Source organism: Homalodisca vitripennis, chromosome 8, assembly GCF_021130785.1.
Source record: "Homalodisca vitripennis isolate AUS2020 chromosome 8, UT_GWSS_2.1, whole genome shotgun sequence".
In the NCBI taxonomy this organism is placed as follows: Eukaryota; Metazoa; Arthropoda; class Insecta; order Hemiptera; family Cicadellidae; genus Homalodisca; species Homalodisca vitripennis.
In genome coordinates this window covers 20850474-20878428 of record NC_060214.1, presented here as the reverse complement: position 1 = coordinate 20878428, position 27955 = coordinate 20850474, and the positions used below count along the sequence as shown (strand labels likewise).

The following is a 27955-nucleotide window of genomic DNA, read 5'->3' as shown; positions in this document are numbered from 1 at the left end:
TTGGAGGATGTCTTATTATCTTCACAATTAGACCTCTAATTATAAATAGATGTGATACAACCTTTTTACAGCATAAAATAAAAGTCAGTTCTCTGTATTCTAGCATCGAAAAAAATACTTATTCTTCATCAACTATTACATTCAACGTAAATGTGTTATATATTAACAAGGTGTAATTAAAATGGCAGTACCTTCAGTAAAATTAATCCACAGTCCTTCAATAACATTTTCACCATCGGTTTTCGTTCTTGTTGCAACTTTTTCTTGTTTCCACCATTCCGTATAGTCTACTGTTTTACCTTTATTTAGCTACATCCTAGTTTACTTTAATGTTTATGTTCAATGTATTTGTTTTAGACCATGTTTTTGAATATTCAAGCCAGTTCTCAGTAATTTTTGGATATCAATGTAGTAGCATTAGTTATGTTCGATGTTTTACGAAGTTCGTCCACCGTTGATCTTTGATGTTCACTCGTCAAAAGCGTTGAAACAATCAATAACTATTTTATTTTGTCCTTATCTACGTGGTATGTAATGTTTATATAAGTCTACTCGGATTGGACAGAAGAAAAGACTAGAGAGAGGCTAAAATATTGGGTATGGATAATACGCGAGCACCTGTACAGTTAGTTAATAGAGCAGTCGAAGGACGCAGGAGGATAACATAATCTACGAATTGTCTGCGGGAAAACCGCTTAACAGACCAATTTAATCATTAAAACTTGACAGTACACCAGAACCAGCAGGCAGCACCTGTACAGTTAGTTAATAGAGCAGTCGAAGCACGCAGGAGGATAACATAATCTACGAATTGTCTGCGGGAAAACCGCTTAACAGACCACCAATTTAATCATTAAAACTTGACAGTACGCCAGAACCAGAAGGCAGCACCTGTACAGTTAGTTAATAGAGCAGTCGAAGCACGCAGGAGGATATCATAATCTACGAATTGTCTGCGGGAAAACCGCTTAACAGATCAATTTAATAATTAAAACTTGACAGTACGCCAGAACCAGCAGGCAGCACCTGTACAGTTAGTTAATAGAGCAGTCGAAGCACGCAGGAGGATAACATAATCTACGAATTGTCTGCGGGAAAACCGCTTAACAGACCAATTTAATCATTAAAACTTGACAGTACGCCAGAACCAGCAGGCAGCACCTGTACAGTTAGTTAATAGAGCAGTCGAAGCACGCAGGAGGATAACATAATCTACGAATTGTCTGCGGGAAAACCGCTTAACAGACCAATTTAATCATTAAAACTTGACAGTACGCCAGAACCAGCAGGCAGCACCTGTACAGTTAGTTAATAGAGCAGTCGAAGCACGCAGGAGGATAACATAATCTACGAATTGTCTGCGGGAAAACCGCTCAACAGACCAATTTAATCATTAAAACTTGACAGTACGCCAGAACCAGCAGGCAGAGTGCCAATGATGAAATCAAGACGGCAACTGCCAATGTCTAGTTCAAGGTTCACTCATTATACAGAAGGCAGTGCGCGGGACGCTTAAGTTTGAGGTTATGTAGCACAGACAGTTAGAGTTGGCTGTAGAGTGTAGACAGTCTGCAAGCGACGGTCAGCTGACATGGTTGTCTGGACGTTACTACAGGTGCTTGCTCTGTGCTGGGTGACGTCTGCTGTATTCCCACAACCTGTTATGGTCAGGACTGCCCAGGGACGTTTAAGAGGAGGCGAGATGGAGACGTATACTGGGAAGCACTTCTTCGCCTTCCGGGGAGTGCGCTATGCTGAAGCTCCAGTGGGAGATTACAGGTTTAAGGTATGGCCATAATTAATTAGATCCACATAAAATACGCAATTTCAGTTAAGGCGCACAGTAGTACTGTAAGATACAAAATTAATGAGGCATTTATAAAACCCATATTCAGTACTAGGTATTGTACAGCTAATCTCCTATTAAAAAAAAATTGTTTAAATGATATGCCTACATGTAGTAAACATTTATGTACGTACTGGACATACATAGATATGTTTAAACAAAAATGTCCATAAGTCATTGTGCAAATTATAGACTACTAAAACAGGTATTTTGGATGTTAAAAAAATATTCTTACTATAACGTTCCTTTATGCTATGAAAAATACGATTTTCAAATAATTTTATCCTAGAAATACCCTCAGGCAACACTCTGTATTATAGTGTCATGAAGTTTCTCAGAGGTTTTTTGTACGCAAAACTGGGGGTTGCATTTAAGAATACGTTTAAAACTTTAATTTAAAATATTTCTATTTATTTTAAATCTACATTTCCAACATTATAAAATTATATAACCCTTGTGTTTACAATATGCGTGCAAGTTCATTTATAATCAAATCGCACAGTGCTCAGTAACTATATGAAAAAGTGCTCATGGTATCGAGTAAAAGTTGTCAAGTGAAACGCTAACACTAATGTATGTTAGCAATCAAACTGTAGTATGACAGCTGTAACTAATGACACATGTTAAGTTACGTGTAAATGACGTGAACTAAGTACACAGTAGTACTCGTACCTCAAGAATATTATCGTAACCAGGAGATACGTATTACAACGTTATGCACCAAGGTCATATCAGCTGAGAACCCATTTAATTTATTAAAACTTATCTTCTATTTATTAAAAATAAGAATATTAGGTAAATAATTCTATATAAATAAAACAAATTTAAATTACATTAAAGGAATTAAGGCACCCAATTTCACTGCATTCCCTGATACTCTCTCCCATTCACGCAGTAAAACAGACAAAATTACAATATTTGGCAAGGAAATTTAGAAGATCAAAATCAATTACTTTCTTCCAGTAGTCATAGCGTACCTCATTGATGCCAAGGAAAATTTCGCTGCATTGTTAAGATTTCAAGTGAGTCCCCGTTGGAGGTAATGTTTAATCTATATATATATAAATGAAACTGTTCGTGTGTAACAGCATCACTCACAAACGGCTGGACGGATTCGCCTAATTTTTTTTTAAATTTGTTCGTCTTGATCTGTAGAAGGTTATAGGATACTTTTTATCCCTTTCCCGATTCAGGATTCCGCCCCACTGGTTACAGAAATACCCGTAAGAAATGCATTGCAGCAAACATATGTTATTAAGTGAAAGAGTCTTTTCAAATTTTTAATCAGCTGTTCTTTGTAAACATATATAATGCGACAAAAAATATATTTATATATAAATTTCTTTACACTTATAGTTTTAAAGCATAGAGTAAGCTTAAGAGAAACGACAAATTTTGTTTAAACTGTTTCTGCAATCATAATATATAAAAATGAATGTTTGTGTGTTTGTCCTTTATAGACTCAGAAACTATTGGACCGATCACTATGAAAATTTGTATTTTTCTATGTAGAAGGTTTATACGCAATGCCCATTGATGTAACTAACCACCAGGCTGTACTGCAAGATATAAAAGTTATCAAAGCGCCTGCACATTATAAACTGCAATTACAACACAGTAGTTACGTATATTAAAATATCCAAACACTATTTGAAGGCAAAGAAATATACGGGCAAAGCTTAAGAGACGCGTGCGAAGCCGCGGGAAACAGCTAGTATATCTTAGAAATGGGATAGAGGATACAGAGATTGGGATTTTTCAAATAAACATAGCCTACCTCAGATATACTATGGAATTATGTCCCAGGTGGATTCCAGACAACCTCTTCTAAATGAAAAAATGACATAGTGCAATTAGACAGAAAATCTTTCTGCTTAGTAGGGTTCACTTCTGGATCGTTTATGCCTCCCAGTTGAAACGTCCTTTACCCTCTCTACCTAGAAGAGCAATCCTTCTCTTATTCCAAGGTGACATAACCGAGATATGTAGCCAACTATTCCTCCCATTGGAAGGCGATATATTTCCAGCTATGGGTGGCAGTCCCTAACCCTTTGCTATGAGGTTTTTTTTGCTTGTCGCCTTAAGTGGAAAACCCTACAAGGGAAAGGTTATCAAGGTGTAGTTTTCTTCCAGTTGTTCTCACATACTTTATTTATGCCAGGAAACATTTGGCTGTACACAGTGGCGTAGCAAAGGGGGGCGGCGGGGGCGGGTCGCACCGGGTGTCCCCTTCTTTGGGGGTGACACCCACCCGGTCTCATTCTAAACCGGGTAAGTGTTTACATCATACGTGGGTTTCAAGTAAAAGTCTATTTAAAAGCCTGAAGGACGTGATATGAAGACGTCATAAGGAATATACAATTCCATGATCGTATTTATCTCAGGCGTGCTAAGGAATATTACACTGTTCTTTTTAGCACTCCAAGTGATTTCCCTGTTGGAGGCTGTATGCATTCTATCCTGGATCACCAATACAGAACTCGTAAAGCAGAGATTGGGATTAATCCAGGGATGGAATTCATTTCGAATCTGTAAGGTTTGTAAGGTTAGTTTAGTTTAAGGTTAAGGTTGTGAAATATTATGAGCAAGGGTCGCTGTGAGAGGATTTAATAATAGGTTAGATTGGCAATACAACACCCTCAAATGAACCAACACATATTTTATTTGTGACAACATCTCATTAAATAGAATTAAAATTTTAATTAACAATTGATAACGTCAACCGACATATTAAGTACAAATTTTAATACCTTAATACCTTGAAGACATGTTTAATATTAAATTATTCATTACAATTTATTTTAATTTAATTCACTATAACATTTACTAGTAATTTTGTAGTTTTGCAATAAATATGAGTTCATGGACTAACGTGAGAAACCTTCTTTTAAAATATCTAAACATTTACATAAATTTACATTTTCGAAATTGTGAACATTTTAATAAAATATATAAAATGAGAAAATATGAATTTCAATATTAAACTATTCATTTGATTTTTACACATTATAATCTTTGCTTTTCATTATATTAGGTACAGGTACCTTATCCACTTACATCCGGAGGATGTCTGTCTCGAATTTAATACAAGACTTCCTTTCCAGCAACTATCTGTACATCGATTCTATGAATTTTATTTTACTAATAATTACGCATGTCTTACAAATCCCACTGAAAGTTAACTTAACAGCCTTCAGTTTCATGAAGAAGCAGGATAGAATAAAACGCAGAGAGATTGCGATTTACAGAAATAGCCATGTAGATGAGGTAGAGGAAATTTCTTGTTTTATGTTACGGTCAACTAGGAAACCGGTTTAATGCGACGTGGAGCGGAGTTCAATATTTGCATACTTTATTAAATAAACTATCCTCAAAACTGACACTAGTCCGTAAAGATAACTGTTCTAGTAACTGGCTGTAGTTGCTTGCTGTGTTTTGGATGGCAACCGCTGTATAACCGGAACCTGTTATGGTCAGGAGTGCTCAGAGGCGATCTATCTAGGAAAGAAATGATTTTATAACAGCCCCAGATAATTTTGGAATTAAACACACTTGAGTCTTGAATACTGTTTGACTACAATCGTAAATATTTATTGTCTTCTTCGGATATCCCATGATGACAGTGAGTTCTTTTAAAAATGCCTGTGCCACAATATAGAAACTACCAGTTCCTTCCTTCACCACAATTAATCACTGTTTCTCTTTATGTTACAACCACAAGTAATAATAATAATAATAATATTCTTTATTGCGTGAAACAATTACAATATTGCATGGCATGCGTCAACGTAACTATATAAAGTAAATAAGTACATCAGATAAATGATGTTGGTCAAGGTAAATACATACAATGTAATATAATTCTTGTATGTATCAGAACCGGGGATTTCGTGGTTATTGTTAATTTCAAAAATGTTCATCCCAGCGGCCCATCATGAACTCATCAGTTGAGTAAAATGCCTTTGACATAAGAAAATGTTTTAGTCGAGTTTTGAATTGTTTTGTTTCATTGAGTTGTTTGATGCCCTCAGGGATCCTATTGATTAGTCTGACTCCAACTTGAGATGGTAAGTGTTCGAAAGCTGCCGTTCTGTGCTGTTCGACTCGAAAGTTATTCCTGCCTCTAGTCCCATATTGGTGGACATCCCTGCCCCGTACCAACTCGCATTTAAGTCGGCGGTACAAGGCCACCTCGAGAATATAGAGACAGGGAAGGGTCAGCAATCCAAGCTCACTGAAGGCATATTTGCACGACTCTCTGGGGTTTAATTTTGAAAGAATTCTTACGGCTTTCTTTTGAGATCTGAAAACTCTTTCAAATCTGTAATCAATCCAAGCTTCACTGGTGGGATGTGGTTGTACCCTTCTGAGAAATGATCTCGAGGCATTTAATGAGAGATTGTAACAAACCATCATTTTCCTGGGTCGCAATGAAAATTCTACAGATTCCAATGTTAAAGACTGCTAAAGGTGAACCGCTTACAAAAAGACACTGGATGATTTTAATTCATGCAGGGTGGGGTAATATGACCCTCCGCCGCTGTGATGCTACTCTCTCCCAGTACCCCCACCACTGCTCAGCACTCGCCCGCTTGCTCTATCCCCTGACCTGGCCACTGCCACTTAGCGGCTAACTTCAAACCCAAATGCAAACTCCCTGGATACATCTAGTGTTACATTAGTCCGTTCAATTAATATTTTACTCTTGTATAGGCCTACACAATACAATATACTTCTACAATAGGTAAGTAGCTGCTGTAAAACAAACCATACAGAGGGTTCACACACCTGTTAAAACAGAAACGAGGAGATGCTTGCCCTAGTCCCCACCACCTTGGCTGCTCATATATTTGCTTCTGCGCAGGTTTCTTTGCGAGCGGCTGATAAATGATAGTGCCCTTCCTGGTGAGGAGTATACGCTCAAGTCTCAGTTTCGTAAATAAAGCTCAGTTCACTAGAACCTATGTCAGTTTTAAACTTTAAGTTTAGTTAGTGAATATTTTGCAACTTGGCAAATCTTTTAGTTTTAAAGTCTGCATCTTTGACTTTCTTTTCCATTCATAAAATGTTACTATGTCCTAGCCGCCAGTTCCAGTACGGCCGTGGGGCGAAGAGATACGGGAAGCAGTTGCTGACGGCCCTGTGTGCCCACAGGCATCAGCTCAATATTTTGGGCCTTCTTCATCAGAGGACTGCCTGTTTCTGAATGTTTACTCTAAAAAGGTACATATCGTTTTCTATAAATAATACTTTATTTAAAGAACCAGTGTCTAAAGTAACTATAATATTAAAATCCTAATGATTTCTAAGGACAGTTGTGGAAAACTAAAAAGGCAGAATTATAAAACAGATTCGGCAATTGGACAATCATTGCTTGCACTCAGCATAAGTATAATGTATAAGTTTACATTACATGCATTTGGTACCAGTTCGGTCTTCATACATTCTAAAGGTAGCATTATGAAATGATAAACCACAATCCTAAACCCATCGTCACGGCACCATTCTGTATACACTAATCTACACCAAATCCATGGTGACATCGTAAATGTGGCATATTTCATACAACCACGTTTGGTTGTAACAGATTCTGGGTTATTATGGGTTGTAACAAGATTTTTGTTTGCATACACATCACATTCATCGTAACCATGTTTCGTTCACAAAAAAAATTCAAAATGTATTTATTTTTACAAAAGCATTAATTAAATTGCAGTATATAACTATATATAATCATCTTGCATTGCTAATCAAGGGAGGGAATTTGGGTTTAAAAAGTGTTTTGGTTATATTAAACATCCTTTACATGCATAAATACATCTGCCTTGATATTAATTATAAACATTCAGCAATAAATGATTCTTATAATAATGGATAAGTTACAATAGTTTATAGATATTAAAAATATTCCTTCTTATAATAAAACTACAGAAATACTTTTTGTTTAAAAATAAAGACAAATGTGGAGTCGAAGATTGATATAAAAAACTATAACATTGTTAGAAATATAATTGAACATTATATACTTAATAGAGAGGAAATTCGTTCTCAAAACCATTGTGAGTGACCTTTGCTTGCCTGTACTTTGAGAGAGAAATATTCGTATGGGGTTATCAAATGCTGGGTCGTTTCACTGTAATAATATGTACAAAAGAATGGGAAGCTAATGTGATGGGTCATAAACCTGAAGATAAACCAAAAGATATTGTTATGTCTTGCATATTGTTTCTTCTTGAATACGTTATGACAAATTTACGCGATGAGGAAAAAACTACAAAACAGCCTTAAACAATACTCAAGGCTGATTTGTAAATATATTGTTTTGTTGTAATTTATCGAAAGAAATAGTTTTATAGTTTCTAAAGTATACAAATCTATTATTTCTATAACTGGAATTAAATTTTAATTACTTGTACTGAAAAATTATTTTTTAGGTATCGTGAGTGTTACTTAAAATTCTAGGATGACTAATCCGCCTTTATCATTGTTGGGTTTTCACCTACTACCAAACTTCAAAGTCAGCAGTGAACCTAGATCCTCAACAAAATTCAAAATGTTATTTTGTCACCAGTTTTCATTTCATCCAAAGTAAGCATATGTTATATATAGTAACCTCTGACTATAATTGGTTCTCTGTGTATTATATCCTTGTCTAGTACAACTAACTGAACACTGTTATTCTCAGCTGTCCAGTAACGCGAAGCACCCCGTTATGGTCTACTTGCACGCTGGAGGCTATGCCGCAGTCACCGGAAATAGCAATGTGGAAGGTCCTCAGTATCTTCTGGAGAAGGACATTGTGCTAGTCACCATAAACTACAGATTGGGCGCTCTTGGTAAGTATCTTATAACTAACAGCTTTCCATGATTGCTTTGATTTCCTGATGTCTTTGATTGACATTGTAAAGGAAGAGTGATGAATTGATGATCTCAATCACAAAGTATTGGGGGGAGGTAGAGAGATGTGGAGGGTTACGTTCGGATCTAGAGAGTAAGAAAATTCATGTGTGAAGACATGAAGACCATGTTTGGAGTTGAGGACAAATGCTTTGACCCTTAGTCATCAAATGTCCAACTAAAGAATTTTGAGATGATTTCAGGGTTTGTGTGTACGAATGACAGCATCCTTCCTGGCAACTACGGGATGAAGGATCAGGTGGAGGCCCTCAAATGGGTTAAAGAGAACATCCTTTCCTTCGGTGGAGATCCGGACAGAGTGACTCTCTTCGGGTACAGCGCTGGTGGCGCTAGTGTCACGCTCCATATGGTATCTCCCCTGTCTAAAGGTAACCCAACCAGTTTATGTCTTATCTTGTTTAATGAAGGAGATTTGCTGTATAGTATTCAGAAAACTCTTCATCGTATTGCTTCCTACCACTCTGTATTAGACTTCCGGAAAGGCCTTATTACTCTGTAGGCCTGGAAACACTGTCCATCTTCAAAAATGTCTTTGCACATCAAGTTTATGGTAGCCCTAAAGGCTGTATACAATAATATTCGAGGGATCTTTTATGATCCTGTTATTATATTGAACCCAAGTTTAACGAATCATAAAGATATAATTTCTCGTGATACAATCGTGGCTTTGAGTCCAACAAACAGATGGTGTTGGTTTGGAATCCATGTTTCAAATGATTCATTACTCAAGAAGGAGATAAGGATATGGTAGAAAAACAATTTTTAAAGATTTTTTAACAGATTAAATATAAATTTCATTAAAATAAGTAACAACCCTCTTGGTAGGTAACTTTTACTGGTTTTATTTTTACAACTATGCATAAGTTTCTATTAATCAGATTATATTAGGTTGATCAATGGACTGAGAAGAACTGCCTGATTACTATTTTTTTTAGTAATCAGCTATTTTAAACAAAACAAAGTCCTGTACACAAACCATTAGTTTTAGTTACCTTAAATTACAGTAATAACGAAAGTTCTTTTAGGGATACATATTTTTGTTTTGCATCGAAAATGTTTTCTATAATAAAAAAATATATTACTTTCAAATTAACACTTCCTGAATGTAAACTGAATTTATAAACCAAAAATAATAATAGAGCAGCATTTAAAATTATTTGCAAATAAAACACACTTTTATATTAAAAAGCCTTATTTATTATAATACAAGAAGTAAAATATTAAAAGAATTAAATCAGCACTCTATAGAATTACAAATTTTGAGGTTATCTATTTTGAGGTCTACTGGACTTTCTTTACATAAGTCCAAAAATATGCGAATGTTTACATTATCCCTCCTCTCAACAACTGATAACATAACGTAAGGGGTACATCTCCTATCTCCACACACAAAAGAAGCTTGACATTTTAGATTTTCAGTAGCGTTTTGGACTAGCTACGAAATGTGACATTCTTTGAAGTAGTTCGTAATGCTTCAAACAGGAAATTATTGTAAATATTAAATTATTTTTTGTATGTATGTATTCTAGCTACTGCGATGAGTGGGTTTGCAACTTTTGACCATTGGCTCAAGGCTGACTCACAATCTCGGCTGTCCTTCCTCTTGACCCCAGGCTGATCTACGCTTGCTTCATGAAACACTCAACTGTTGAAACCATCGAGTATAGCAATATCTTAACTGGTTCCTTGTATTTGTATATTGTAGGCTTGTTTCACCGAGCTATTGCGATGAGTGGAACTGCAACTTCTGGTTGGGCGATAAACAGAGATCCCCTGACACTGGCCTCTCGGCTGACTCACAATCTCGGCTTTCCTTCCTCTTGACCCCAGGCTGATCTACGCTTGCTTCATGAAACACTCAACTGTTGAAACCATCGAGTACAGCAATATCTTAACTGGTTCCTTGTATTTGTATATTCTAGGCTTGTTTCACCGAGCTATTGCGATGAGTGGAACTGCAACTTCTGGTTGGGCGATAAACAGAGATCCCCTGACACTGGCCTCTCGGCTGACTCACAATCTCGGCTGTCCTTCCTCTTGCCCCAGGCTGATCTACGCTTGCTTCATGAAACACTCAACTGTTGAAACCATCGAGTATAGCAATATCTTAACTGGTTCCTTGTATTTGTATATTGTAGGCTTGTTTCACCGAGCTATTGCGATGAGTGGAACTGCAACTTCTGGTTGGGCGATAAACAGAGATCCCCTGACACTGGCCTCTCGGCTGACTCACAATCTCGGCTGTCCTTCCTCTGACTCCAGGCTTATCTATGCCTGTCTCATGAAACACTCAGCTGAGGAAATCGTCAATGCTACAAGGAAAATTAAAGTCAGTTAAGCAAAATACTTGGATGAATTTTTAAACAGTCATAATTTAATGCAAGTCACATTTGATTTTCTGACATTATCATGTTTTTTATCATTTTTTAAATACTATTTTAATGAGACGCGTACACCAATATCATTGTTAGGAATTTGGTCCTTTTCATATTTACAGATAAGGCTTGCCACATTTACCCCTCTATTTGGTGTGGAAACTTATCCTGGATTGCGCATTAAGCTGGCTTGTTGTTTGAATTTCAAAAAAACAGTCAGAGTCAAACATCTCTAAAACTTTTTTTGCAAACCAGAATGTTATACCCAAATAACTTACGAGAACTATACTTCCGGTTCTTCCAGATCATAGCGCTGGATTTGGGCATATATATTTTTTGTTCCTACTTTAAAAGTTTTACTTTGATCGTATGCTACATTTAAAGCCGACTATATTAACTGCCTTCTTGGTTTTAACCCTATAAGAACAACCTCAGTCTATAAATATTTATTTCTAGTCGTAAAACATATATAGGACTTGTGGTTAAATATATAATTAATACACATCGTGACCTTTTTAGTTTTTTTATCTACATACATCGCCCATAATTATATGACAAAAAGTAGGGCGTAAATGTGTTTGAAATTAGGGCTTCTTCTTATGGGGGTAAAACTCATGATCTTTACACCATAGCTCTTAAATTTTAGGATTTTTAACCTTAAAAAAATAAGTATAAGTTCTTTAGACGCAGTTTTTCTGTCGCTGTAGTAATTAGTTATGCACATTTTTCATTCCTATTATTCAATCAGATCCATATTCAAACTAAATATTAGAAAATGCTGTAGGAGCAATTTTTTACAAAATAATTATACTGGCGTTTGTGTGTCTGGTTAGACATGAGAACTGCATAGTCGCAAGGAACAATATCGGTGTGTTCAATTCTCCCTAACGGTGCTTTTCACACATATCCTACGAATGAATGTGGTGACCGTAAGTACACCGTACCACCCTTACTATACATGTAGTACGAGCATTACACACTCACATTCTATATAACAAGTGAGTTCTAAACCTGCATTCAAGAGAAAACTACAAATAATGTTTATACGTGGACGGTATAATTTACGTAAACATATGTACCTATGTAATTATGTACTAGAAATTACTTTACTTACTTGTTTCATTTTATACTTTGAGAGACATGTTCACTTTTTAACTGAATGCAATTATGTAATAGTTCTGTATTTTGAAGAAATAAAATCAATATTGGTTATTCTTGTACTTTCGTATGACCACTTATTTTTATCAATTTATAATACCAGGTTAGGTCAAGTTAAGTTAGGTTAGTTTACTTAAAGGATGCACTGGCAGTCTACTAAAAATGTTGTCTTAAAGCTGCAACTTAAGCTTCTCTTTAGAGAACTTGCAAATTCTCCTAAATCTGTAATATCGTTTTCGCAGGACTTTGAGTTCACACCCATCGCCCTTTTTGCTCCAGTGGTGGAAGAAGGTCCAGATGCTTTCTTAACTGCAGACCCTTTTCACTTACTGCAAACTGGACAGTTCAGTGAGGTACCACTCATCCTTGGAGTCACCAAGAAAGAATTCGCAGCAAGAGGTTACTGTAAGTACTTTCTTTCAGAAAGGAAAAAAACCAACACTTAGAACGCATAACATTAGTACAGCTCATGAAATATGTCTTCAGTAAAATCAAGTTAAAAGGTACTGGAAACATAAGTTTATATTCTGCTTATTTGTTTATCATATGTACAAGATAATTAATAGAATATAATCTGAACAGACCTTCAGAATGAATTAATCAATGTGTTTGCGAGTAAAATATACTAAAAACTTCATTTTAAATTTTTGTGACCTTCCTTTCTTATGAATGAATTTCATAACAAGTGGCGAAAGGTGTTCCTCAAACTGTGTCTCCCTTTTCAGACGTATTGTTGAATGCAACTCTGACAGAAGAGTTTAACGACAAGTTCGACACGTCGGCTCCTGTAGAGTTCATGTACGAAAGGAAGGGAGAGAAATCTCGTGCCATAAGTGCAGCCATCAGAAAGTTCTACGTCAATAACCAGCCGATAAGCAATAGGACAAGGACGAGGTTCATGGAGGTGACCATAGCTTTTATATAAACCATCTCTTACTTTTAATTTAATTTATAATTATATTTTTATTTTAAAGTGCTTACAATAGCACTAGGAGTGCCTTTATTCTTAACGGTTTCACAAAATTAATAAATTTGCGCCTGGCGCTTCTCTCCTTGTCTCGGTTTATAAACACCTACTTTGATACAATTAAGCCACTTACGGTCCACGTAAACGCACCGTAGTTGTGTTTTCGCTGTTGTACTGATCAAGACGTAGGTCTTAGATTGCTACTTCGGACAAAAGATTCCAATTCAACCCTTATAATTTACTTCCGTTCCAATACATTTCCGGTACCATAGTTGTGTTTGCCTGTTTACCCAGATCAATAGAATATTTACAAACATAAGTTTGAAATACTTTAAAATAGTTCACTTCCAGATTTACCTTTTGAAGGTGGTGAGTGTAAAGATAAACAAGTTTTCCTGAATATATCAAAAGATTTCAAAATTCAAAATGTCATCGGGCTGAGTTGAAGCTATTTTTATAATCCAAGAACGTAGCCAGGAAATAATTTAGGGGAGAGTGACCAAGACAACTGATATTTTGCCAAATTGAACGACCCCATTTTGACCCGTATCTTGTGTTCAGTAACGATCTTTCAGCAGTAAATGCCGACAACACTGAAAAATTCGAATAATAATAATCGTTTACTAAACAATTAATTGCAAATTTTTGGGGGCCCGGACCCCTTCGGTGCCCTCGTAATCTAACGTCCTTGTTATGAGCGAATTCGATGTACTAAATCGATGAGTCTGCTAAAATAATCGGATTTAAAGCAGCCTTATTCTGGATCTGAAGTTGTGTATGAGTCCTTGATTGCATGTTTGTGTAAGCTTCGCATTAGTATGAATCTTTAGATTAGTTGACCTGAAAGTATGACATTGCTATACAATTTACTGTTGTCTCAATCTAATAAGTACATTTTGTAATGGAAAGTAACGAACATTTAAGCGCATTAATTCTTATAATTATGATTGATAGATTTACACTGACTCTCTCATCACGTTCTCGGTGGTCCAAACTGCTCGACTGATAGCAGCGAAGAGCTCTCACCCTGTCTACCTGTACTTGTTTGATTATGCTGGAATGTACAGTCACCAATATATACCAGGCACGCAGAAACCTCTAGGTAGATATGTCATATCTTCAATGTACGGAGGTGGATATAACGGGTGTCCCACGAAGAGATTTAAACGTTTGATTTTATATTACTTGCCTACTTATGCACCGAACATTTTCAAACTCTACACAATTCATTAAATAGGTTTTAAGACAATCTGGAACAATTTAAGCTCACTAGCTATTTGTTGAAACAAAATGGTGGAATTTTGAAAAACTATACTTTTAAAACAGTAAACAAAAACAGTATTTTTGGTTTTATGAAGTTATTTACTGTCATATTTTATAGAAATCATTTCAATCAGAAAATTTGAACATAGCCTATTAAAAAGCCTACATTTACAATCAACAATTATTCGCACTGTAATCCATCCACATCGACACACTGATAACAGCACTTAACAAATAAATCGTAAGCTGTAACAAAGAAATTCTGCTGTATCCGGAAAGTTCCTCTTCAATTGATTGTTTTAATTCTTCATCATTATTGATACTACGAGTATAAACTTGTTCCTTTAAGTAACCCCATAGAAAGAAACCACACACAGTTAAATCTGGGGATCGGGGTGGCCAATCTAAAAAATCACTTCTACGACCGATCCTACAGTCATGAAGGTTGTCATTTAGCAATCGTGTGTTATCAAATCACATTACCCATAATCAGTAATAAACTTTAAACTAGATATTGTTTGAATATTTTGCTATACAAATCAAACAATCATTTATTTTGTATCACAGGAGTCGCTCATCATGATGACTTGATCTACTTGTTCTACATTTCTACACTTTTCCCTGAGTTCAACGCTACAGACACAGATGCAGTGATGGTGCGAACTTTGACTTCCATTTGGACAAACTTTGCGACCACAGGGTAAGTTGGCAGAACTCAATTTTAAGTGCAGTCCTCCTAATCTCTTGCAGTTTAAACCATTGGAAGAACACTCTTTATAACCTCTTGCAGTTTAAATCATTGGGAGAATACTCTTTCTAGCTTCTTGCAGTTTAAATCATTGGAAGAACAATCTTTATAACCTATTGAAGAGTGTAATTGGGAAACCACTGTTTCTAGCCTCTTCCAGTTTCGATTATTGGGAGGTCACTCTTTCTAACCTCTTGCAATTTAGATCATAGGAAGAACACTCTCTAACCTCTTGCAGTTTAGATTATTGGGAGGTCACTCTTTCTTACCTCTCGCAATTTAGATCATAGAAAGAACACTCTCTAACCTCTTGCAGTTTAGATCATTGGGAGGTCACTCTTTCTAACCTCTTGCAATTTAGATCATAGGAAGAACACTCTCTAACCTCTTGCAGTTTAGATTATTGGGAGGTCACTCTTTCTAACCTCTCGCAATTTAGATCATATGAAGAACACTCTCTAACCTCTTGCAGTTTAGATTATTGGGAGGTCCCTCTTTCTAACCTCTTGCAATTTAGATCATAGGAAGAACACTCTCTAACCTCTTGCAGTTTAGATTATTGGGAGGTCACTCTTTCTAACCTCTCGCAATTTAGATCATATGAAGAACACTCTCTAACCTCTTGCAGTTTAATTCATTGTGAGGTCACTCTTTCTAACCTCTCGCAATTTAGATCATAGGAAGAACACTCTTCAACCTCTTACAGTTTAGATCATTGGGAGGTCACTCTTTCTAACCTCTTGCAATTTAGATCATAGGAAGAACACTCTTCAACCTCTTGCAGTTTAGATCATTGGGAGGTCACTCTTTCTAACCTCTTGCAATTTAGATCATAGGAAGAACACTCTCTAACCTCTTGCAGTTTACATCTTTGGGAGTACACTCCTTCTAAACTCTTACACTTTAGATCATTGAGAGTATATCCTTAAACCTATCTACTGTAAATCAAATGGAATGCAACATGATAACCAATTATTCTGTGTTTCTTATTGACTCAATATTCATAATTAGAGTACTAACATGTATTTTAGATATAAAGTTGTATTGGACTCTCCCTGACCCAGTGGTCTATGTCAATCTGCAAATACTCTGACCTATACTATACTATAGGTCAGACCTGTTATACTCACGTGGGACTGAGTCTGTCTGACTAGTCTGTATTCCCACTGGCTACACTGACTAGTCTGCCTATCTAGTATGTTGTGGAGCTAGTAAGATATTGCTATTTACAATTGTTTGTAAAATTTACATCGTGCTTTTGAAGTTTCATTACACGAAGAAAAGAAAGAGAAGGAACAATTAATGCGGAGGAAAGTAGTATTGGGTTTAAGTCGTATCTGAAAGTATTTGGACCTATGTTGAATAATTACCATCAACGAGAAACCAAGCCTAGATATCTAACTGGGGTTAGTAAGTAGACAGGACCGTCCCTAGTGCTGGTGGCGCCCTGGGCAAGCATAGTCCCCTTATAAAATCATAAGTTTTAAAAGCAACAACAACTTTGTTATCTCTACATTGCAGTATTGTCTATGATCACACAAATATAATATTTATGAAGAAACCGAGTTTATTTGCAATTCTATAATTAGAATAAAAGTGAATGTTGGTTGTGGCTGTGTTGCTGTCATGCTTCATACTTCTATACTTTAGAACCCGCCAACAAATTCTATATTATTGGGCTAGTTCCTATTAGTTGTAAAACAAGTTCTGTTCCCAGAAAACTAGGTATCGTCGTCAGATTGCGATTAAAAATTATTCTAGCGAAATTTCAAATGTTACCTGAGAGGAGGGTATTTTAACGACGGTTTATTTTATAAAGGATAACTGGTAGTCTGTAACAATATAAGTTCGTGGTAGATTAACACTGTTCACTGAAGTGAACTATAGACCATTTTATTTATGCATGGGTACATGAAGTATCCATGATCTTTAAAAATTAGATCATTGGCCTAAACATAAATAGGGGGACATTGCTATTACAATTGGTTCCATCTTGAAAATAAGCTGTATTTTACACATAACGTAGCTATGCTGGGAAGAGATGATTCAATATGAATGTTAATTAAAATTTTTAATCAACAATTGATTGCGTCAACCGACATATTAAGCACAAATTTTAATACCTTAATACTTTGAAGACATAATTATTTAATACTAAACTAGTCATTACAATTTATTTTAAATTTAATTCATTATACATTTTACTAGTAATTTTGTAGTGTTGCAATAATTATGAGTTCATGGACTAACATGAGAAACTTTCTTTTGAATAGCTAAACATTTACATGAATTTACATTTCGAAATTGTGAACATTTAAATAGATATGGAATTGAAAATGATTATGAACCCTAAAATATACTAAGTTCTTAAAATTATTTACATTTCATTTCACTTCACACTTATTACGCCTAGAGATATTTTTCCGCACACGAACATAAGCACTAGCACTCCCGAACCTCACTTTTTTAATTCCACTCCTCGACTTCCTCCTCTCCTCCTTGTTCTTCAGTTTTGATGTTGTTCTCCCGCCAGCTCATTGACCACGCCTCTGCCAAATCTCTCCATCATAATTGGTGAGTAACAATTTTTCATATCAGCATGGCTGTCCCTTACATTGTCGCACGGTTTTTTATAAATAAGCATTTCCGCTGCTTAAGCAAGCATTTCCTGTTTGTTCACCATTGGTGTCTGGGCGGATGTGCGTATCCACTTACATCCGGAGGATGTTTGTCTCGATAATACAAGACTTCCTTTCCAGCAAATCTGTACATCGATTATATGAATTTTATTTTACTAATAATTACGTATGTCTTACACTCCAGTTCACCTTTCCGATGAGACAATGAGAATTCCTCTTCACCTTGATTACACTATATTTTGTAGTCCAGCTGTCGAAGCAATGCAAAGAGTTCGTTTGGAGCTTCTTCGCCACCGACTTTTTTGGGTCCTTTCAATCGAACATGACTCCAGAATCCAGGAATCAAGTCTGTGACAAGATCCCAGACGCTCTACTAAGAGGAAGGTGAACTGGAGCTAAGCTCAAAGTTTAAACTGTATTTACAAGCATATCACGTTTGGTGTCAAATTACTACTGTCCACAGAGTTCCCACTGTTCCCTGTAAAACAACGGCGTGGCAGCCCTTGAGGGAAGGGGAAGACCGCTACCTAAGACTCGGCCGCTGTCCAGAAATGGTATCCGGAATCTTCTTTCCCCACAGAATGGATTTCTGGAACGCCCAATTTCCCTTGTCCGGGCCACATCAACAAAATTATTAATTCTCTTTTGCATACTGTATGAAATACATATATTAAAATAGTATTTTAAGTTGCAATCTTTTTACCCTTTGAAGTTTATCTGGAAATCCACTTTTGATTTTTTTAACATAAACAATACATTTCAATGTTATAATAGATTTATAAGCTAGTTAAAACCTTGTTATTATAACAGCCATCTTGTTTTCAGTCCAAGATGGAAAAAAATTTTGATCTCATTTAATTTTAGAACATTTTAGCAATAAGATCAATTACGGGAGATGTCCCATTATAAAGATATAATCAATACGCATCAAATACTGCTTATTCTTTTTATATATTGTTATTGGTTATTCAGTTAAAATTTCAAACGTTTTTGTATTTGTAACGGGTATAGGCCTAGCCTGTAACCTAAATCAACTTTTACAATTAATAATAAATTCGAGAATAATATAATACAATAAATAATATTTTTCTATTAATAATAAATCTAAATGAATAGGAATCCAAACCGACAATTTAATTGCTTAGTTAATGTTATCATTCTCATATTTGAGAATAATCAAATTTCAATTTATTATGAAGGTTAGTTGTGCATGGTGACATAGCCCGTCACTGACAGTTTTGTAACCTCAAACATAAATCTCGAATGGTAAAGCGGCCATATTTAATAAAACTCGATAGTTCCTCATCAACATCGAAGAACAAAGCAAAACACGGCAAAACGCGTGCCACGATTGGCTAACTTAACGAATATTCTCATTGGAGGGTAGCGACCCCGCGGGAACGCAAACTCGTTTTCTGCGCACCGAATTCGAGTGGGTAACAACCCACTCGAATTAAAAGCCAGAAGTAAAAGCGGATCATTTTTCGACCAGAAAAACGGAAAATTTCCGTTTTGAAGGTTAACACTTTTCCCTCTCTGCGCTACTGACGCGGAGTTTGGGAAAGAGAGAGTCTTCTTCCTCGACCTCTTGATGATGTAGTACGTTGTGAAACAGTTTCAAAATTTTTCAATTAGTAATCAGGCTTTTTTCCAATGTGATCCAAATTTAACTTTTTATGAAAGTAACAGTGCCATTCATAATTAAATCCATTAATTACATTTAAATAGTGTCCAAAAAGTTTCATCTGTGTTCGTGATAATTCCAATCTGTGAGGACCGCCGTGTCGCCATCATGGGATTTGGTGAATATGTTTAAGAGTATTTAAACCTTTTCGAACAACATTTTTAATTAATCAGACTCTAAATTTTAACTGCTAGGGAGTAGGGGTATTTTCTAAATAATTATTTCAACCTAATTGGATTTTGTGTTGTAGGATGTTAGTTTAAGCATAGCCTTAATTTCATTTCATCAAAATCATGTTTCATTAGTATTAGTGTTTATTCAATAAATTTAAAATTTGTTTCTATTAAAATTTGATTATCATTCACCACACTTAGCTGCCCTACGCCGCACCCATTGCAAAACGACCCTGTAAAAACAAAAAGTCTAAAGCTAATACAATTTTCACATAGCCTATCTATTTTTACTATTTATTTAATGTAAAGTATCCGTTACATATTTGGTCATTTATATACTTAAAAAGTATAAACTGAACAATGAAACATAAAAAGCGTTTGGGTGCGAATTAATATGAGCTTCTAAATAATACAACTTTTATAGCTACAATTAGAAATAAAATAACACCTACGACTCTATGAAGACTCTACGTATCCTAGGTGGTTGGTCGACGAATGCAGACCTATATTGTGACCTGTATTCTGTATTTCAGTTTTAACAATTAGAGTTATGTTTGGTTTTTGTGCATGTTTTAGTGTTTGTGAAGTTGGCACACAACATGGTGGTTGTGATTTCTGATGTAAGCGTGTCACAACGATCTGGTATGATTTGTTTATTTTAACCTAGTTTGTAATGATTTGTTAGGTTAGTTGTTTACTTGAAGAAAAAAATCAGATTGCAGATCTCGAAACGTAATGTTACTGAATTTTGCATCACTGAACGATGGCAAATCCGGAAAAAATCCTGTTTCCTTCATAAAATGAAGATTACTTGGTAAAAATTGAGGAAACTATTAAGTTGCAATTTTTGTCCTATGAAGAGATTTTTTCCTCACAACTCTATGAATTTAAATAATCTATAGAATTTTTTTCCAAAAAAATGGTGATTACGAAACTAAAATGAACTTAACTATGAACTTAACTTTTTGATCATATAAAGGAACTAAAAACGTCACAGACGAAGTTGGAGGAGGATTACAAACAACTAAAAAAAGTCAAATACGCGTAATATCAGACGTAATTAGAAAATCTTGAACAGTATAATAGGAACCGGAATGTTCAAATCGAAGGTATCCCAGAGGTTGTCAATGAAAAGATGGGGGATATCATGCAAAAACTTTCAAATCTGGTTGATATGCCACTAGACATTGAAAACTACATACAAGAGATGCAAAAAGTGCCTTAAGCCTATTATAGTGTAGTTTAAAAACAGGCAAACTTGTGACGCATTGCTCTCGAAGTGTAAAAAGACTTAAATTAAATCTGCTTTGTATTCTTGGTGGAAGTGAGTAGATTTTAATGGACAAGACATTTTTCATACTTCCACATTACATTTATTTAAATTAAATCATCGAACTTTAGCAATGAAGCACTTGAAACTAATGTGTTCACTTGACACCCTATAATCAAACATTCTATTTCAAGGAAAAAACTTAGGGAACATGGGTGTAAGTTTATATAGACTGTTAATGGAAAAATCTTTGTTAGAAAATCGGAAGTTAACCGAAGATTTCGAGTTTCATCATCTGTACAAATTGACAGACTTAATGGGGTGTAAATTAAAAAGTGTTGGTGGGCAAAAGTTAATTTAACATGTCACCCATGAAAAACTGTTGGAACATTTGAAAATATTTAGTGTATACATACGTAGTTTGAGAAAACACTATGACGAACTTTGAATTTATTTAAGGACTTTACCACTCATCTATAATATAACTGTACTGCCAGAAGTATGAAGGACAAGTACCAGATATCAGGCTACAACCTGCTCTTACAGCTCAGACCGTACAACCAGGTTGGAGGTGTGGTTATCTACTTGGACTCTGCCCTGCAATGTACCAGTGAGCTCATCCTACTTCGGACTGCAGAAGTAATCAATGTATCTGTATCTTTAATTACAAAGGACATAAAATACCAGATATCAGGCTACAACCTGCTCTTACAGCTCAGACCGTACAACCAGAACCAGGTGTGGTTATCTAGGACTCTGCCCTGCAATGTACCAGTGAGCTCATCCTACTTCGGACTGCAGAAGTAATCAATGTCATCTGTAGCTTTAATTACAAAGGTAATATTCATAAAATAACTTTTCGGCATTTATGGACAGTTCATAATTTACTTATAATGAATTTACATTGAAATTTGATAATATTTTAATGAGAAGTAATGGTCCATCATTTATAATAGGTGACATAAATATTTGTTTGATGAAAAATAATAACTCTGCTAAGGAATATTTAAACTTAATATCGTCATGTGGGTTTGAAAGTTTAGTAGACACATACTCGAGTATTCAATAATAGTGAATCTTGTTCAGATCATGTTTTAGTAAGAAACTCGAAATCGATTATATTTAATATTGTAGTGTAAATTGCATTAGATATCAATGATCATTATGCTCTTTACCTTAAAATAATACAAATTAAAAAGGAAATAAATAATCCAAAGTATTGTAAAGTGTTGGATAAGGAATTATTGACCAGGTAACTAAAATTAGCTGATTGGAGTCCAGTATATGATGAAGTGACTGTAATTATAATTTTATTAAATTTACAATAAATGTTACAACAATTCGGTCTCACTGAATAAAGTACCTAGTAAGAATGAGAGAAGGCAAGTTGGATTGCAGACAATTTAGGTAGTTTATTAAATATGAAAAATAATCTATTTAACAATTATTGCAAATAAAGGCAAAACTTAGTTCTAAAATGAATATAATAGATTAGCGAAAAATGGATCAAAACAAATTAATGGAGGAAAATTAAGTTATTATTTGTCATTAGTAGACAGATGTCATGGTGAATCAAAAAACTATCGGAATGTTATTAATAAGATTATTAAAAGCAAAAAATAGCTCTAAGTAGTATTAAAATAAATGGTCATTTATTCCAGGTAACAGGCAATGAAACAATTATAGCTGATGGATTCAACAAGTATTTTACCACCGTAATTTACTCATTAAGACAAGATGCTTTCGGTAATTATTTATTCCTAGAAGATATTTCTATATACGATGTTCACTTAAAGGAGTTCGAGTTCACTCAAAATGATATTATTAATGCTATCAAATCGATTAAGAATAAGGCTAGTTGTGGTACCGATGGTGTTAGCATTTATACCATTAAGGAAATATTGAAACGTTCACGCCTGTACTATACAGCATTTAAAAAGACTTTAGAGCAAGGAATATGTCCAACTGAGTTTAAAACTGATTCTGTGGTCCCAGTCTATAAAGCAGGAGATGCATCAGAACGTGTCTCATATCGCTCTATTTCCAGGGCTGGATTTTACATATGGGCTATATAGCCCAGGGCGGCAGAATTCAGGGGGCGGCAAATTTTGGTAAAAAAGTAAAAAATAAAATTATACCAAAAATTAAAAATATGATAAAATATTACTTTTAATACATTTTTAAACGTAACAGTTTGTAAATTGGGATTGTTTAAACAACCATTCGCTTAATATATTCCATTTATTTCGTATTTTATGATTTTTTAGTAATTTGCCAGTTGATAAATGTCGTGATATCATGTATTTTATGGCAAAACAATAACTGCAACTCGTATAAGAAGCGTAACTTCAATATTGACAATTCAACCTATTTTATTTGAGTTTTATTACAAGCTTAGCGTGGCCGCCTCGCTGCCGCCGACGTCGCGTCGACCCACCGCGGTACCAAGGTAAAACTACATGGTTGGTATGGAGAGGGAGGGTGGCAAATTGTGGATGTGGATAGCCCAGGGGCGCCAAATCTTCAAATCCACCTTTTAATATTTATGTGATTATTACGTTAGCAAAGATTTCTGAAACTGTTATTAAAGATTAACTTTTAAGTACTTTATGAGTACTATATCACTACTTTCTGAAAATCAATTTGGGTTTTTGACTCAAAAAGAAACTGACTTGTGTATAGAGAAGCATATAAATTGTATAACAGCCTCCATTGACAAGCAAAAAATACACATTAGCAGTATATTTGGAATTTCAGAGTGCTTTTGGTGTCTTAGATTTGAATATTTGAATAGGTAAATTTTTAAATACGTTATAGTGGGTACTGAGCAGTCATGTCTAGAGTCTTTTAGTAGGGGTAGGAGACAAGTTGTGAAAGTTAATAATTGTTTAAGTTATATTTTAAAATTAGATTTTGGGACTGCTCAGGACGGGGTTTGGGGGCCAATTGTTTTTTATGTACATAAATTATTTGCTGAATATTGAATTAAACTCGTTTGCGTTTGCCTATGCTGACGACACCGCACTTGTGTGCTCTGCCTATAATAGGCAAACTAAGTCAAATCTAGAACTTTCAAGAAGTATCACACTGGTTAATTGAAAACAAATAATTTATAAATGTTAAAAAATCTAAATGTGTATTATTTGTTTACTATAACTACCTAAAATATGTTATGAACTCCACACTATAGGGTTATCTTTATGTTAGAATAATAAATCGTAAACTAAAACCCTTTTAAAATTCTTTTATTTCAGACACGTGTTTCGGTATAAACCATCTTCAGTGTGAACATTAACCTCTAACTAAATAATAAACAAAACAAATAAATATACACCTGTCGACTAATAAATTTAACCTGTGTCATATAAATTTAACAGATGTTAAATTTATATGACACAGTTGTAATTTTGATTAGTATTCTGTTTAATTTTTTTTTTCAAAATTTAAAATAAAACTAAAGAAATGAGAATCATAAAATATCTAACTGTCAAAAATGGATATCAACCCCATATTGTAGACAAAATGATTCAGAAGAAAACAAGGAAAATCAATAAAACCAACACAATACGGCCTAATCCTAATAATAATGAAATTCAGAAATATATATGTGTACCTTTCAATAGTAAAATAAACAAAGCTGTCAGAAAAACCTTTCAAAATTCCAAATTTTACATCAGTTACCAAACAAGAAATAATACATTTAAACTAATTGAAAACAAAGTCAACCAAAAAGATTACATACAAGATTTATAGAAACAATGTGGAGTATACAAAATTAACTGTAGTGACTGTGAAAGCTATTATATTGGCCAAACTGGCAGAAATTTTAATAAAAGGTTTAAAGAACATATACAAGCTTTGAAAACAAATAACATGTCTACAATAAAATCAAATTTCACTGAACATTTATTAGAAACTGGACATAACTACAAAAATACTGAAAAGAACATGGAAATTTTGGATATCGAAAGGTAAGGAGACAAATTAAACACGAAAGAAGAATTTCATATTTATCTAAATTATAATAAAGTTCCTCACAACATATTAAATAACAATTTAAAAAATAAAACAAATCCTATCTACCTAAAGTATATTTACTAATTTTTTAAAATTTGATCTTTGACAAGCATCAATGTTTGTACGGATACTGATGTTCTAACATTGAAGTAGTTGAATTTGTTAAATATTTAGGTTTATATTTAGATCAACACCTTAAATGAGATCACCATATTGACGACTTATCAAAGAAATTAAAGGTGAATTATGTACTTTATCATATGAAGCAGTACCTACGTTAAAAGTGAACAACTAATTGAAATATATACATCATGGTTTGAAAGTATGATGAGATATGGAATAATTCATCACGAAGGAACATACCCCTCAACTACCAGGCGGATGATGTGTACTATAAAACGAAATGAAAGAGTGAGTTACATTTTCAACCAGTTTAAAATATTGAAATTTAATTAGGATTATAAGTATTCAGCTATAATGCATATAAATCAATACCTGTTTAGGGAAATAATGAGAACAACTCGCTCTGCTCATTATATACAACTGGAAATTCCTTTTTACACCCAACAGCTGAACAGACATCACTTAAGTTACTCAGATCGAAAACGTTTCTATAACTTGATTTAAGCATATGGAAATGAAATTATTTTCTAGAAAAAACACAAAGTCAAAATGAAAGAACTTGAACTTGTCATAAGCATATACGTTCGATTTGTCATATTGCACTACTTAGCATATACGAATAACTTGGGTAATAATGGATGCTTGTTGTTATTGCAGGCATTTTATTCTATTTATTTATAATATAGTTACTTGTTACATAATTAATTTTAATTGTTACATAGCATTTATATTTGCTGTATAGCATTTGTATATTATTGTTTTTGTTTTATGGGTATTTATAGTTTGTTATTTTATATGTATTTAATAATATTTATTTTATTTATTTATTATGTTAGGTTATTTATTTAATATACTTCACAAATTTATCTGTAAAGTAATTATTTTGGATTAAAAAGTCGCTCACCACTATTAAACATATTGTCTTCAGGCTCCATGGACACGAATTGCAATACACGAATGAGCTGTACATATTGCCTCTCCCTTAAGGAAGGCAATATTGTACGGATATAAAATTGAATGACATTTATATCTACAATATCACCAAAGATTGGTATAACTGATGGAAAGTCATTGTCATTGTTTTAGTTTAACATTTTTATTTAAACTTTTTATATTTTATACTGTTTTTAATTTATAATGTTTATTTGTTACGTTGCTTTAGTTATATTATTTTATTGTTATTTCTTTATAGTTTATTCCTTATTAATGAAATTTGTATTATTATTTAAACGTTATTGCTATTTTTATTGTTAATTATTTATAAATAGTTCATTTTATCGTTAAAGGCATTTTTGCTTCCAAATGTATAAAATTATAAACTTGTTATTATTATATTAATGTTACTGATATTTTTACTTAAACTGGTATTTTTCATAGTTAATTTACCGATATAGACCTGCCTAGTACATAGTTGTAAAATTGTTATTACCTGGCATGGCAAAAATATTTTGTTGATTGTTGTTGTCAAAATGTAGCTTCTTTATTCATAATTTGTATATAATGATTAACCTGAAAATAGTTATATGTTTGTGAAATAGAATTTTCTCAATGTTCTCTTTTTTTTCCTATTGTGTTGAAAATTAATTGTGATGGAAGACCGAAATGGACTGCTGCTGGACTACAAAAAGTTTCAAAACTTGTAAATATGTTACTATAAACTACTTTACGCCCCGTGAGGTGCATTGGGATCTGTGACATTTATGTATTGAAATGTTGACTTGAATAAAGAGTTTTAAACTTGACCTTGAACACGATACAGATGAACAGTTTGAAAATTATTCATAATTTATTGAATCTTCTTTGAAATTCAGGATATCTTATTGGTCCCTTCGATACAGACCTTTGTACTGTCAACTACAATTTTTCGTTGCCCGTGCAATATCTGCAAACTTGTTAGCATGAAGATTGAGACGCCTGCTGATTTTAAGATACCGCCCGCTACACTACTGTGTGTTGCGCCTACAGATTTTTCGCTGTAAAAGTAATGAAATATTTATTGTCCCTGGAGAGAATTTTGTTAAAGTGTTCTTGGCATACATTGGCTACATCTGCAAACATGCTGAGTGACCCAATTGTTTTTGTTCATGTACTTCCTTATGGCAGTTTACTAATTGAACAGCTAAGAAAATGTTCAAGCAGTATCCTACATGTTAAATAGGATTAGTGCCCATGCTTCACAAATCCTATTCAATTTCAGAAATATACTTTCATTCTAAAATATTAGTTAAAATAATTAAATTAAATTAATAAAATTTTATGGCCACTCCTAGCAAACCCATATTTTGAATACCGTAATAAACTGTGTCTTTAATAGTAGTACCACATATTCTTTTCAAGGCTCTTTTCAGTCGAAAAGGGTTCAAACATTCACTAGTAATAAATTTTAACAGCGAATTAACTTTATTAATAAATAATATAATTCATTATATTATTTGCTATATAAAACATAAACTTATAAGCTTTGATATAATTACATTTCTTTGACTTATTTTCAAAATTCTGACGTATACTAAAGGAATTTCAGAGTCGATGTGAACCGAGTTGGTTATAATGTTCCAAGGTCCCCAGCGGGTTCACTTCTGGCTGGTTGATACATCTTACACGGGATGATTAAATAACAAAATCCGGTAATGGTTTACATTCGTGACACTGGCGCAGGCGTATAATATTAAGAACACCGTGAAAGACTGACAGCCATACAATTATACGGAGGGAAAATATGTAAAATGAATGTCCTCCGAGAGCTAAATGCCTCGCGGGCTGAAATTGTTATT

The 27955-nt window shown here is 34.2% G+C and overlaps 1 protein-coding gene across 1 annotated transcript; it reads left to right on the top strand.

The window, feature by feature from the left end:
* Window positions 1-1464: 1464 nt before the first annotated feature.
* LOC124368046 (esterase FE4-like) lies at window positions 1465-18595 on the top strand. Its single transcript, XM_046825320.1, has 11 exons — window positions 1465-1786; window positions 6929-7069; window positions 8532-8682; window positions 8947-9132; window positions 10470-10571; window positions 10621-11093; window positions 12540-12702; window positions 13023-13201; window positions 14219-14366; window positions 15095-15227; window positions 18378-18595. The coding sequence occupies exons 1-11, from the start codon at window positions 1592-1594 to the stop codon at window positions 18550-18552; spliced, it is 2046 nt and encodes a 681-aa protein (XP_046681276.1). The 5' UTR covers window positions 1465-1591; the 3' UTR covers window positions 18553-18595.
* The last annotated feature ends 9360 nt before the right edge of the window (window positions 18596-27955 follow it).

Coding starts and splice junctions, on each gene's coding strand:
- LOC124368046 (XM_046825320.1), top strand. CDS start 1,592: ATGGTTGTCTGGACGTTACTACAGGTGCTTGCTCTGTGCTGGGTGACG. Junction 10,572..10,620: donor TCGGCTGACTCACAATCTCG/GCTTTCCTTCCT, acceptor GCTTCATGAAAC/ACTCAACTGTTGAAACCATC. Junction 11,094..12,539: donor ATGCTACAAGGAAAATTAAA/GTCAGTTAAGCA, acceptor TCGTTTTCGCAG/GACTTTGAGTTCACACCCAT.